The following is a 12,163-nucleotide window of genomic DNA, read 5'->3' on the forward strand; positions in this document are numbered from 1 at the left end:
TGAATTGGATGACATGTTTTAGTGCAGGATGATGGAAAGTCCAGCCAAATGTGGGAATAGTGGAATGACAAACAGCACCCAGGGACCATCTGACTTCTGCATGCTTGCCTGAAAGAAACCTGGTTATTTTTTTTAAAATTATATATAAATACATATACACACACACATACACACACAAACACACATATACATATACACACACACACACACACACACACACACACACACACTTCTCAGACCTATTTGGTTCCCCTGTATTTGTAGAAGAGTTACCAAAAATGCTTGACTATGGTTTGACCAGGAGGTGGCACAGTGGAGAGAGCATTGGACTGGGACGCAGAGGACCCAAGTTCAAAACCCCGAAGTTGCTGGCTTGAGTGTGGGCTCATCCAGCTTGAGTGCAGGCTCACTAGCTTGAGCCAGGGTTGCTAGCTTGAGCGTGGGATCATAGACATGACCCCATGGTCGCTGGCTTGAGCCCAAAGGTTGCTGGCTTGAAGCCCAAGGTCGCTGGCTTGAGCAAGGGGTTACTTGCTCTGCTGGAGCCCCCTGGTCAAGGCACATATGAGAAAGCAATCAATGAACAACTAAGGTGCCACAATGAAGAATTGATGCTTCTCATCACTCTCTCTTGCTGTCTGTCTCTCTGTTCCTATCTGTTCCTCCTTCTGACTCTCTCTGTCTCTGTCAATAAATAAATAAATGAAATGCTTGACTACATGTGCATAATGCAAACAAGATCAGCATGAGATTCCCAGCCTAAACCTCAGCATCAATCTAACCTGGTACCTTAAGGAAAAATAAGGCTGTAGATATGATCTTAGGGTTTGAAACAGCTTGCACAAGGCTCTTTAGATCAATATTGTAATGCATAACAATGTAAACATAAGGATATAGAGAGAATGCTTGATTACTTCCTAAAGAGAATCCCATCCTAATTTTATTTAGCATGCTGCCTTTGGTCAATTGGGTTTTTAATTCCAACCTGACTAACTTTGTTTTATCTCCTTAGAAGCTTTTACAGATTTTTTTTCACCTTGTCTTTCATTTTTTTAAAAGAATTTCAGCTAAGGTGACTCTAGGTAAGGTACCTTTAACCTAGAATTTAGCTTCTGGTCACTGTAGGATTAAAAATAAAATTTAATTGGGTATAGGTTTTGTAATTTTGAAGATGCTTTTGTAATCTCTGTCTTAAGAGCTACACTTGGAATACAGATGATAGAGTTCAATCAAAAAAAATCTTTCTTCATCTTTTATCTTTAGGTATATCTCATCTCTTTAGGAATTCTTTTAGGAATATCGCTCTGGTCAAGAAGTTCACAAAATACTTAATTGATGCCAGGAGTTTTATCACCCATATCTGTAAATATTGACATTCGCGTTTCTACAGCTCATGTAGTTGATGGGTGTCTTTTTGTGGTCACGCTTCGCTCATCTATTTCCGTCTTGATCTACATATTAATATGAACATAGGGATTTGCTAGACATTACTTCATGGTCCCAGTGTTAGCTGTGTATCACTTAGAGATGAAGTGGCATAATTAAAAAATATATATAGTAGAGCTATTTTCAATAGCCAGATCTTTATAAATGCTCTCGTATGAAAAAAATGAAATTATATCACCCAGTTTTATTAGAAATGTTATGTTTTGTTGGATCCGTGTATTCGCAAAGTAGGGAATATTTTTCTGCTGTGATTGATGTTGAGGCATTTATGAAGATAGTCTGCTATATTTCATATGTATATGAGAGTGTCATTGTTAAAATGTTCAAAGGAAAATTATGTATGTGGTTTATATTTTATTATTTCCTCCTAGGATGTAATTTTTTCAATACCATGATTCCTGTCATATTGTCAGTAGTGATTTGATGGCTAATATGCCAAAAATAATTAAATAAAAAAAAGGTGATGCAAACGTCAAGGCAATATAGCTTTCTTGTGAAAAGCCTTAAGCAAAAGCATGCATGTTACATTGCAGAAATCACCAATTGCATACATTTTAAAAGTCTCCAGTATTACAGGCAGGATGAAAACAGAGCCCGATGCAGGGTGTGTGGGCTGCAGCCTGTTTTATAGGCTCAATCTTGCTACTGACCTCACCTGTAATTTTTGCTAAACGAAACATGTGTTTTAGAAAATGCCTCTCTTTGTATAAATTCAGACTTTGGTGGATTGTCAGTGGGAAGGTTTTAGATCTCTTCTCTTTTTGAGTGGAAACATTCCATTTTTCTCTGGAAGTCAGCCTGCCCTTTGTTGTAGTTTCATTCCTGACAGGTTTAAATTTTTTCTTCTTTGGTGAGAAAAAGACGCATACAATATGAACTGTTATTCTTTTAATCTTGTTGACTTTAGAGATTGGACTTGTATTTAAAATTTTTAAATGACTATTTAAAACATAATCAAGGTAATTATTATTTAAAATAAGACTGGGTAATTTGCGGTTTCAGTGTTTGTTCCTGCGTATGGTATCTCCCGGGACTTTCAATAGAATGGGACTTATTCCCAGGCATCATTTTACTCTTGAGCTTTAATGACACTGATGGTAAAATAAGTATCTGGTTCATTTGGTTGTGACTTTGATACATAGTAGATATTTCTGAAAATTCAACATAATGTTATTGGACAGTAATACTGTAATATTACAGTATTACTATTAGGGCTAAAAATGAGTGTCTGCTGTAACCAAGTGTTTCACCGTTCTTGGAGATAACAGGAGAACGATCTTGGGTATTTCTGCTCCAGTCTTCAGCATGATCCTGGTGTCAGAGTGTGGCTTTCTGACTTTGGGGGGTGGGGAGTGACGATGAGGAGGGGTTGCTGGGAAGCTCTGTCTAGCCCTAAGCCTCTTCTGTGTTTCTGGGCAGGGCGAAGGAGCCTTGGAGCCAGGAAGGTCTCCCTGAGTGGCATGTAAAACAGATGCTTGGAGGGATGATAATGGCCGAGAGGAGGAAGGGGAGTTTGGAAACAAGCCTATGCGGATGGTAGGGAGGGACCAGGTATCCAGAGTAAGAGGCTACTCTTACACAGTGGGACCAAATTCCCAGCGGGTGGCTAGCTTCCTGATCCTAAGTCCTAGTAGTATCTTCACTTCACAAAGGAAAAGCTCAGGGAAGTTAAGGGATTTTCCCCAAGCTAGCAGGGTTTCTTCCTTGCAGAGCCTGACCAGGGAAGTGCTGTCAGGGATGGTGTTTTCTTCTAAGGACCCTGGAGAGTCGTGACCTACAGAAAACGAAGGGCAGTGCCAGGGTCTGAATTCCCCTTGCCTTTCTGCTTCTCGGCACTGCACAGGACAGGGTGAGCAGCCTCGCTTGAGTCATTTCACCTGAAAGGAAGTGATGTAAGGAGTGCCCTCAATGGTAAATTCCTGTAAAGACAAAGAGTGTCAGACTAGAAAATAAAGAGCTGCCCAAAGCCCCACAGGTTAATGGGGATGTGTACTGTGCCTTAGCACAGCAGCCGAAACTGTGCCCTTGGTTTCATGGCATTCACTCGATTGTAAATAAATATATGTTCTATTTAGAACTGTGTAATTTTGGAGCTAGAGGAAGAAGAGTTATTTATAGTTGCAGCAGAGCCCCTAGAGGCCCAGAGACATTTAAGAAAAAGTAGAGACCATACCCCATAACTCCTCTTTGCCACCCTCTTTTTCTACCTGCTCCTGCCCTAGGGAGCCTCTCTTGCTTCGGCCATAAAGCAGCCGAGACCCGGTTCCTTATCTCTTTTAGAGACATGGCTAATGGAATCTGGGATTCCACGTGCTCTTTCTGGTATGTTTTGACCATTGACAGCTTCTCATATGTTCCTTTCACCTTGAAAGCATGTTTTCCTTCTTTGTTTAAACACTAAGAGGTGATGGGGTTAGAGTCAGCCTGTCAGGATTTGTATCCCAGTTCTGCCTTTCTTTGGCTGTGTGATCTGAGGAAGTTGCATAATCTCTTTGAGTGTCAGTTTCCTCATCTGTAAAATGGGTCTAATTCATAGGGCTGTTGTGAAGATTAAATGAGATGTCTTCTGTAGAGTACTTAGGTAGTTATTGGCACATAGTGTCAGTAAGTGTTGGCTATTATTATTACTAGTTAGAAGTAAAACATGGAGGAAAATGAAGTGTAAAAATTAAGAAGGAATTTAAATGTAAGCACTGAAATATATATTTGAACAAATATCACAAGTACATTGGTCATTTATGTCTGAAATTGACATAGAAGTATGATTATATTCACAATACTGGGTGCTTATATGTATTCTCACAACTTGTTTGTTTCTCCTTTGTAACTTTTTATGACCTTTATATTACCTTTTTAAACTACGCTGCTCATTGGCCGTTGGCATTTATCTTATGAGTGGAAAAAGTAATCAATGAATGAATGGAGGGGTTTATCCACTGGCCATATTGGCTTTCCTTGTAAGTGAACACACAAAGAGACATATGAACCCTTTGGTGTATTGTCTGAGAGTAACAGACAGGATGTGGTAGTTAATGCATTCTGTGGCTATTTGTCTACCCAGCTAAGAAGTAGTACTTACTGCCACGCACACCCAGGAAACCATCAGGGGGATTTCCCACCACAGATTGTGGTGATGATTTTAGAGATCACATTCCCAGCCTGCCGAGGACTTATCTGTGGGATAAAGGATGGGTCACAGTGATGCTCGTCTGACTCACCTCTCTCTGGCTCAAGGAGGGAAAACTTCCTTCTCCAGAAGAAAGTAGTCCTCTCACTGTCCTCACACTCGACTCCCTCCCTCCACTGCCCCTGGCTTCTGGGTGGGCTGCCCTGGAGCAGGAGGCTGGCAGGGAGTGGATTAGGCTGATGAGTGTGGTGAGCAAGGTTAAATTTGGAAACACCCTCCCCCTTGGTTTTTTACAAAACTCCTGTGTGTGCTTCTCACAGTAGTTCCCTCAGTGAGCATTCAGTTGCTGGAGTGGGTGAAATCAAAAGGCACCTTGCTTTGGAGTAACCAGTGTGGAGCTAGTGAAGAGAGGCAATTGGTTTCTAAATTTGTGAGAAATACCTGGTCATGTAAGTCAGGTGGTAAACCTGGATCTTTGAACCAAATGGCATACTGTGAGCAATGATTACAAGATCTCAGTCTAACTCTTTGTGACCCCTGATTTTTCTGTTGGAATTAGGTACTGTTTTTGTTTCCATGAGCCATTTGATATAATAATAAAATTAAATTTGACGTACATGGCAGGGCCTCTAGATTTTGAGTATTCTGTGAAGTAAATTATGTCTACACTCTCATGTAGTGGGCATATGGTGTATCCATGCAAATGATTTTCTTAAAGAAATCAAGTACCATGAAGCTGCTGGCTTCAGATGACAAGGAATGAGAAAGCCTACCAGATTTTATGTGAATACTCATGTAAAAGGTTGACACTTTGTGAATTGACTCACAATATTGTGGGCATATTCCATGAAAGTAAAAAATTGCAGGAAAAACATGTTTATTCAAGGAAATTAGGCTAGATCCTAATTATTACCTGTGAATAGTGTCATCATTTGAAGTTTTTATTGCATTTTAACACATGGCTTATCTTGATGAGGAAATATATAGGGAAAGGTAAATGTAGCAATTTTCCTTTTACTATTTCCTCTGCTGAGCCATTATTGCTTGATGTTATTTCTCAGCAGCCTTTCATTTTTGTCCCAAATGTTTTTGCCTCTGGCTGGTTTTATTTCTTTAAAATGTATGTGTATCACTTCTCAAAGTGATACATTTTGACAGGTAATCGATATTTTTTTCATACCAGATTTGATGGCGCAATGGCCATAATCCTCATCTTAGACTTAGTTAATGGTTGAATGGGAACCTAGATCTTTATCTCAAAATATTCCTGTTAAAAAACATGCTTTTCACTCTTAGCCAGATTCCTTTTTATCACTCTCAGCCATCAAACACCTCTCACTGCCGAGTGCCTAAGATGCTCAGAGTCCTCTTATCTGGGGTACACATCACCTGGCTTTTTGACAGTGTGTCCCCGAAATGTCTTCTGATAGCTCTTCCAACCAGCTTACTCAATTGGTCACAGAAAAGATACTTCTGCTTTTTTTCTTTTTCCTCCTGGCAACCTGTAATCTTTACTTCAAGGGGGAAAGTCTGTTGCCTTCCTTGTCTCTAGTCCTAGGTGAGGACTTGATGTCTTCCATCAGACCTCACTGTCCTAGGCGGACCAGCTCAACAAAGACCCCCGTCCTCAGAACACCTGTATATATAAGGACACCCTGATTGGGTTTTGCTTTTAAAAGTTCAGCTTCTTTGGTCAAGATATTTTGTTTTCTAAAATCAGGACTTCCTTGTGCAGAGAGCAGTGACACCCTAAGTTGGTAAATGTATTCTGACTGGCTGCCCAGGCACTTGGTCTAAGACGGCACTTCAGATTTGGGGAGCTGCTTACACTCCTCTCTCAGGAGGGTGATGTGAGGGAGAGAGGACAAATGTCATTCCTTTTACTTCCATTGAAGAGAAAGGGATTCTCTGTTCAGGAAGAGGTTAACGTTCACGTGGGCCTGTCAAGGACGAGGATCAGCAGCTTTATAGCTCACCAACAGGTAGCAAGCCCACCCCCTACCTCCGTGCCCTTAGAAGTTTTTTGTTTTGTTTTTAATTTTGCTTTTCACTCTGAACAAAAATGTTTAGTTTTTAAAAATCTTTTTCAAACAATTGTTTGTGCTAGATTTGTTGGTACATTGCAGCATGAGCAATGACCAGTCCAGTGCTATTGCTTTTAGAGACGGCATGACTCCTCCACATACGAGCAAGAACTGAAGGCTCTCTGGGGTTTCTCCCTGACATGGTATCTATCAGATGAGACGCCTAAGTGGAAGAGCACGCTGACACCCTTCTCAGCGGATGCCTCTGCTGGAGGTGGTGGCACTTCTTGACAAGGCTTCTCTTTGCATGTCTGGAGATGTATGCAAAGATCGTTAGGGAACATAAAATGCAATCAATTTTCCTCAGTGGTTAGATTCATAAATCCCTGAGCTATTTTTAATGACATAATCTAATCAATTGATGGCAAGCCTAATAGTGTGTTGACAGCCAGAAAGAGACAAAAAGCTAGTGTAATAGCAGGCGGATGGGTAAGGAAGCACTAGACATTTCTCTCTCCACCCCCACATTTAGAAATCTCTAGATAGTTGCATTAGATAAAATTCAGGTATTACTGATTTAAAAAAAAAACACAACAAATTTATGCCTGCCTTTCTGACTCTCTTTCTTTTAAGAAAAAGACTTTTGTCTGATGGGAGGTGATTTCCAGACAAACTGCAGATAATCCTAGTATCTGCCTCTCAGAACCAAACTATTCTCTCAATTTAAATATCTTTAGAATGGAAATCAAGGGGGAATAATTTATTATAAATTGGTAGTATTATATATTGTCACTCCTGTTCCAGGCCAGTAATGAAAACTTAATATTCATCTCTTGGTTGCTTTGAATTGAAATAAGATGAGGATGAGCAGAGTAAACAAGCTGAAACAGACTGTGAAATTGCACATGATGGGAATCTTTTCTTGTGCATGTGTGTGTGCGTGCTGCTTATAGACATAAATAGGTTAATATTCCAACTAATGATGGCTCTTAGAATTTCTTCTCCCTTTTTACATTTTGGTCAGGTATCAACAGAACTAAGTTATCATGGGGAAATTTAAATCTAAAATGTTGCTATCTTTGGGCTAGGGATTGACTGGTGAAGTATTTATGTAAATGAATTGGCTTTCACACAGGGAGGTGTCAAGTGTTCCTCTGTGGCCAGAGCTGCTGCCCTGAGCCCTTTCCTTTCAGGTTTTCAGGCAGAGAGAGAGAGAGAGAGAGAGAGAGAGAGAGAGAGTGTTCTGCTACATTTTTCTTTGATGCCATCAGAAGAGATGAGCGCCAGCCATGGTGGTGCTGCTTGGCTGACCAGCTGTGCCCTAGTTTCTCACCGTCCCAATCAGTGGCTGCCTTTTACAGAGGTGTCTGTCATCACTGATTTACTTAGCCACTTTGACCTTAGAGTTGCTTCAGAAGGGGCTTGACCCGAAGCCACTGCTGAAAGCCGTTTACGGGTCGCCGGGAATGCCAGAGCCAGCATTTTGAAGAAGAAGAAAACACAGGGATCCCACGATTTCCTGTCTGATAGCAAGAGCCTCCTCCGCCTGGGTAAATGCATTAGGTGTCTGAGCCCACTTGCTGCGCTCTCTCACCGAACTGCAAGCATCGCTGATCTCCGAAGTTGCTGGAGTGAATAACTAAGCGGGACCAGCTGACTCCAGGCTCCAATCAGCTTGAGCGTGATGTAAGTGTTTAGCAGCTGCCGGCTCTGAATTAGCGTGCCGAAGTAGAGGTAGTACAGCATGGCTAGACTGTTGTGAGAAGCTCAGAGAAAGCGGAGGGGGAGATGGATGAGTCCAGCATTCTAAGACGAAGAGGGCTCCAGGTAGGAGATCCTTCCCTTCTCAAAATGTAGCATTGTCACTGGCCAGCCATTGAGGATTTCAAAGTTCCCTTTTCATTCCTTTCCTGGGCACAAATATGTGCATAGTTCTTAGTATCCACTTGGCAACGTGATACGCGAAGTCTCTAGTTACCGGGTTCAATGACACATTACAAGCTTCAATGAGAAAGGCTCTTTTGTCAGAGACAATAGAGGCAACTTTTAGTTTGCTACTTTGTTGCTTGGCTGTTTTTCTACTGGTTGTTCAAGAATAGTTAAATCGTGGCTAGCAGTGACAGCTGATGAACCGATCGGGCATTCTGTCAAGTGTCTGGGAAGTCTGTGGAGGGCAGCAACTCCGTTCAGGTCTGGGAACACAGGACTCAGTTTTGTGTCGGGATCGACCCCAATGCGCTGCGGGATCTGTCCGATCGCCTTGCAGATGTGTGCAGCTGCTGAGAGTTTTCCTCCTGCCAGTGAGATGAAAGTTTCTGCTGGCAGCTTCATCAGAGTTCACTGTAATTTGTTTATGTTGAGATGAGGAAAGATATGTATCTCCTTGCCTTGCTTTTCTGTGCCCAAGTTTCTCTAATTATATTACTCTGACTTTAGTGTTCAAATGCATTCCAAGTTAAAACTTGGCAAATTGGAAAACTTGGGGGGAAAACATCTGTTGGCAGTTTGTAAGTTTAAGAAAGCCAAGACATAAGTATGTTCAAAATGAGTATGTTTAACTCCTTGGTAACTCTTTTATCTTGTGTGTAAGTGATACTTTTTCTCAATGAAATAATCTAATGATTAGCCATTGTTAAGCTCTCATTTATTATTTTTTAATATTTTTTTTAATGCATGCTTGAGAATACAGAATATGCACCACATTTAGAAATGCTTTTAGATGTCCCATAATGGTCTTTGACTCACCACTGGTCTAGCTGTCTGCTTTTTTTCTTAATGTCAATTACTAAAATTATATATATATTACTCTAATATTTTTGTATTAGGGGCAAACTATGAATTATTTGCTGGTACACAAAAAAAGGGATTAAAGAAGTTGGGGTTAAATGTCATCTATTGTTCCAAACCCAAGTAAACAGCTGGCCTCTAATGATTTTCAGTGTGTGGTCATTGTGTTGAATGTACAGTGTGGTTAGTCACTGCTGTGGATTTCCTTTTCTTTGTTTTTATTATATCTATAAAGTTCTCGTAATGCACAGCTGTTTGTGTGGGTCCACATCCTCTCTGGGGTCACTGGTTAAATATGAAAAGGCTCTTTGTTATAAAGATGATAAACTCTGTTAAACTTCTAATGGTTTAGATTATTAGTAAATTGATGGCAATCCTGATGAGAGGGTTCTCCTTCCTTTAGTTCACTTTAGTTTTTAAAGGTATTTTCAATAAGATACTCCTCTCTGTGGTTTATTTCTGTATTGTATATTACAGCTTCAGAGGACATCGTTGAAACAAGGTGCTCTTGAGGGGAATAGATTTCACAGACCTTTTAATTTTAGAAATAAAAAGTCATTGTTGCTATTCAAAGTAATAGAGCTATTTTCTAAGACCTTTGTATCAACACAAAAGAAACATTCCTTGTTAATACAGAACTTAGTGTTAGATCTTCATTGTACTTATAATACTTTCACTACACCTGCTATAACTATATAATGTATAAAGAATGTCTACTGGCTATTATGAATGAAATAAATGTCTTCACTTTGAGGGAAATAACAATATAGAAGTGCTTAAAAGTTCTGCCACCTCATTGTTATGACTCGACTTTGCTTTAACAAAGCCTGTTTTTCTTTTATTCTTGGTATATCTAATTTTTTTTTTTGAAAGACATCACATGTGCAGTGTAGCTGTTCGGCAGGAATTTCAATGTAAGGAAACTATTTACAAAATACAAAGCATTCAGTATTTATTTGTATTACAAAAGCTGCCACTGTAAAATCCACCAGAGTAATGAATGCAACCTAGTGAATTTAAGAGTTAATTTACATATATATACTATGTGAAACATTTCGACATGCAAATGAGGTACACCTGTCGTGAAGGTAGTTTGACCCACATGTTTGTGTTCCTATTCTACTCTTGAGCAAATCACATATGCTCTCGGTGGCTGCTTTTTCTCCTGTAAAATGCACACTGTAACGTGGGACTTTGAATGGACTAAATAGGAGATAGGTATAATTGAGGGTTTTTTTTTTAAGTTAAATGCCTTATAATAAGTATAGTGGGTACTCAATACACACACACACACACACATAGTAGGTACTCAGTAAATATAATGTTGAAAAGTGAGGGATAAATTCTATTTTTGATAACATTTCATGTCATTAACTCATGAGATGAAGTAATTTATTAGAATTTGTCTTCAAGTTAGAAGAATGACCAGTAAAGACAGCAAACGTTATTTATTACAGGGATTATTATGACGGGCTGTAGGCCTTTATAGAATAATAAGTCTGTTGTTGGTCTGTCACACTGAATAGATGCTTCGTATGAAATGCATAGAACTAGAACTGACTAGTTCCTTAAGTAATGTAAAGCCAAGTATGAAACACCTGCCGCACAACATATACTCCAGTTCACTAACATTTCATTTGATAATGATGCAGTTTGTGTTTAGTATAAAATAATGTAGTTTATGTTTGGAACCTATTTTTAGAATTTTAGTACCTCTAGTTCTTAAAATACAGGCATACTAGTCATGTTTTAAAATTTTGGACTTCGGAAAATTGGTTTTAGTCAGAACGTATAATTTCTCAAGGCATGACTACCTCATAAAATGGCAACACAACTGAGTTGTTCCTCTGAGGTGACTGCAGCTCTCCATCTTTTCTGTGGACTGTATTAATATCCAGTACTGCTGATAGCGCTTCAGTCACTGCTTTTGAAATGAGAATGAGAGAAGGAGGCCCCAATGGCTTCCAGTGGTAGAATCTGGGGAACTTTTCAGATTGCATCTCAAAACATAGGAAATGCTGACGGATGGATAGGCTTGGGCAGACCTTGGACGTGGGGCAATTTGAATTTCTAGACAGGTCTAATTCATCAAAGGAAAACTGGCTCCTTTCGGGCCTGCTATCCCTCATACATGGGACATATATTTTTTTTAACTGTCAGGGAAATTGTTTTAGTGACTTCTGTTATATGTTTCCCTTTTATTTGTTTTAATGAAAGTGTCCCTATCCCTAATGTGATGGATCCCAAGGCTGGAGAAAAATGAGTGACATTCATCACGGAAGCTGGAAGGAGTCACTAATAGAGGGAAGCATCCCAGGGAGGTGTCCTGTGAGTTCTTCCCAGCCGGCCTGGTGCTTGACTGCATCTGCCATCATCTCAAGTGGGTTTGCCCACTCCCTAATTAAATACTGCCATTCCAGTCCACTTCTAGACTGTCACATGCAGCTCGAATATTAAGTTTCTCTCTATATAATGCAATTAACAAGTAAATTTTCATAAGTTAGATTTCTGGATTTGTGTTTAGGTTTTTCTGTTTGTTTCATTTGCTTCTTCTCTCCCCCCGCCCATACCAGACCTCCTCCCCCGGTCTTATTTGAAACAAGAGCATAAAGGTAACATTGGCCTAGGCTATGATGGCCCACCTGTCTTGATCTGGAATTCAGTTTTAGAAAGCAGAGAGGCAAGTAGATGCTTACATTCTGTCTGGGTAGCAAACTGCTTTTGTCTCGTAGTGTCTGAATGTAGGCACATTTCACTCATAACATCTCACTGTTTCTTC

The 12,163-nt window shown here is 39.9% G+C and overlaps 1 protein-coding gene across 5 annotated transcripts in view; it reads left to right on the plus strand.

Moving 5' to 3' along the window:
* MAST4 (microtubule associated serine/threonine kinase family member 4) overlaps nucleotides 1-12,163 on the plus strand; it is a 610,913-nt gene that overhangs the window by 251,164 nt on the left and 347,586 nt on the right. Inside the window, exon 1 of one of the 5 annotated variants that reach the window (XM_066376287.1) lies at nucleotides 8,371-8,424. The exons of the other annotated variants lie outside the window; for them this stretch is intronic. Coding sequence (XP_066232384.1) covers nucleotides 8,386-8,424 — 39 coding nt within the window. The 5' untranslated portion in view covers nucleotides 8,371-8,385. Of the gene's footprint in view, nucleotides 1-8,370; nucleotides 8,425-12,163 lie in introns of those variants that run through there. 5 annotated transcript variants of the gene reach the window in all.

Source organism: Saccopteryx leptura, chromosome 1, assembly GCF_036850995.1.
Source record: "Saccopteryx leptura isolate mSacLep1 chromosome 1, mSacLep1_pri_phased_curated, whole genome shotgun sequence".
NCBI lineage: Eukaryota > Metazoa > Chordata > Mammalia > Chiroptera > Emballonuridae > Saccopteryx > Saccopteryx leptura.